Source organism: Neopelma chrysocephalum, unplaced genomic scaffold (assembly GCF_003984885.1).
Source record: "Neopelma chrysocephalum unplaced genomic scaffold, ASM398488v2 Primary Assembly neopelma1_80784, whole genome shotgun sequence".
In the NCBI taxonomy this organism is placed as follows: domain Eukaryota; kingdom Metazoa; phylum Chordata; class Aves; order Passeriformes; family Pipridae; genus Neopelma; species Neopelma chrysocephalum.
In genome coordinates, this window is record NW_020912209.1 from 1,998 (window position 1) to 3,981 (window position 1,984).

Sequence of the window (1,984 nt, forward strand, 5' to 3'; positions counted from 1 at the left end):
GAGGAAAATCCCCACAAAATCAGAGAGTGAGGAAAAGCCCCACAAAATCAGAGCCTGAGGAAAATCCCCACAAAACCAGAGCGTGAGGAAAATCCCTGTTACAGGGCTGGATCCCACAAAACCAGATCCTGAGGAAAATCCCTGCCAAAAGGGCTGGATCCCACAAAACCAGAGCCTCAGGAAAATCCCAGCCAAAGGGACAGATTCTGAGGACAATCCCTGCCAAAGGGCTGGATCCCACAAAACCAGAGCCTGAGGAAAATCCCTGTTACAAGGCCAGATCCTGAGGAAAATCCCTACCAAAATGGCTGGATCCCACAAAACCAGAGCCTGAGGAAAAGCCCCATAAAACCAGAGCCTGAGGAAAATCCCCACAAAACCAGATAGTGAGGAACAGCCCCACAAACCCAAAAACTGAGGAGAATCCCCACAAATCAGAGCCTGAGGAAAAGCCCCACAAAACCAGATCCTGAGGAAAATCCCCGCCACAGGACTGGATCCCACAAAACCAGAGCCTGAGGAAAATCCCTGTCATGGGACTGGATCCCCTGGGAATCTTGGCACTCAGGGCAGGGTCTCCCTTCCCCTTTCCTGCCTTTGCCATCCCCACATTCCATAAAAATCCCTCTGACTGGATTCTAAGTGTCCTTTATCATGGAATCCTGGAATGGTTTGGGTGGGAAGGGACCTTAAAGCTCATTTAATTCCCCTGGATCAGGGACACCTCCCGCTATCCCAGGTGGCTCCAACCTGGCCTTGGACACTCCCAGGGCTGGATAACAACCTATTTTCCAGGAATGATCCAGGAATGATCCAGCACTCACATCCTTCTGCCTGTGGAATCCGATCTGTCCCACGTCCATGTCCGACGTCTTCTTCAGGTTTGTCCAGGGGGTGTAAACCACGCTCACGTTGTTCATCTTGCACCCTGGGAAGCAGGAAAACATTCCTGGAATTTCCCCCTCTCCCAGAAATCCCGGCTGGAATTTCTCCCTCCCTGTCCCAAACATCCCTGATGGAATTTCTCCCTGTCCCAGAATTCCCTGCTGGAATTTCTCCTTCCCTGTCCCAGAAATCCCTGATGGAATTTCTCCTTCCCTGTCCCAAACATCCCTGATGGAATTTCTCCCTGTCCCAAAAATCCCTGATGGAATTTCTCCCTGTCCCAAACATCCCTGCTGGAATTTCTCCCTGTCCCAGAATTCCCTGCTGGAATTTCTCCCTGTCCCAAACATCCCTGCTGGAATTTCTCCCTGTCCCAGACACTCCCAGCAGGGCAGGGAAGAGGAGGAAGAGGGAAAAGTCCTTCCCTGGGAGAATCCCGGGATCTCCCCATGGAAAAGGGCTTTTCCAAGGATTGAGCCCACGGAAGGAGGCTCCAGGGATACGGGAGGGAAGAGGTTCCAAGGCCTCCCTGGCTCATGGGAACGTCAGGGATTTAAAATCCCTCTTTACCAGGAATTCCAAGCGACACCTGCTTCCCTAAATCCCACGGGATTAACGGGGAAACGCCCCAGGAATTGGATCCGGGATCCAAGTGGGGAAACAGACCCCCTTTCCCAGGCATTTCCCAGGAATCAGGATTACCTTGGATGCTGTTGGCCTTCACCAGGTGGGCACAGTCTATCAACACCTCCTTGGGAATGTCGTCCACGGTCTGGCCCTGGGGGAGAGCAGGGAAAGGTCGGGAATTGGGATATTGGGATCGTCCTTCCCCGGGAGGAGGGGCTGGGCTGGAATTCTCAGGGAAGCTGTGGCTGCCCCTGGATCCCTGGGAGTGTCCAAGGCCGGGTTGGAGCAACCTGGGATAGCAGGAGGTGTCCCTGAACATGGAACAGGATGGGATTTAATGCCCCTTCCTATCCAAACCATTCCAGGATTCCATGATGGACATTCAGAATCCACTCAGAGGGATTTTTATGGAATGTGGGGATGGAAAAGGCAGGAAAGGGGAAGGGAGACCCTGCCCTGAGCCCCGAGATTC

The 1,984-nt window shown here is 53.1% G+C and overlaps 1 protein-coding gene across 1 annotated transcript in view; it reads right to left on the bottom strand.

Annotated features, from left to right (window-relative positions):
• Window positions 1-1,761, bottom strand: part of LOC113979462 (coiled-coil domain-containing protein 25-like) — a gene marked incomplete at both ends in the record, with an annotated part of 3,379 nt that extends 1,618 nt beyond the window's left edge. Inside the window, 2 exons of the mRNA XM_027706846.1 lie at window positions 825-928; window positions 1,588-1,761. Coding sequence (XP_027562647.1) covers window positions 825-928; window positions 1,588-1,761 — 278 coding nt within the window. The remainder of the gene's footprint in view (window positions 1-824; window positions 929-1,587) is intronic.
• Between the last annotated feature and the right edge of the window lie 223 nt (window positions 1,762-1,984).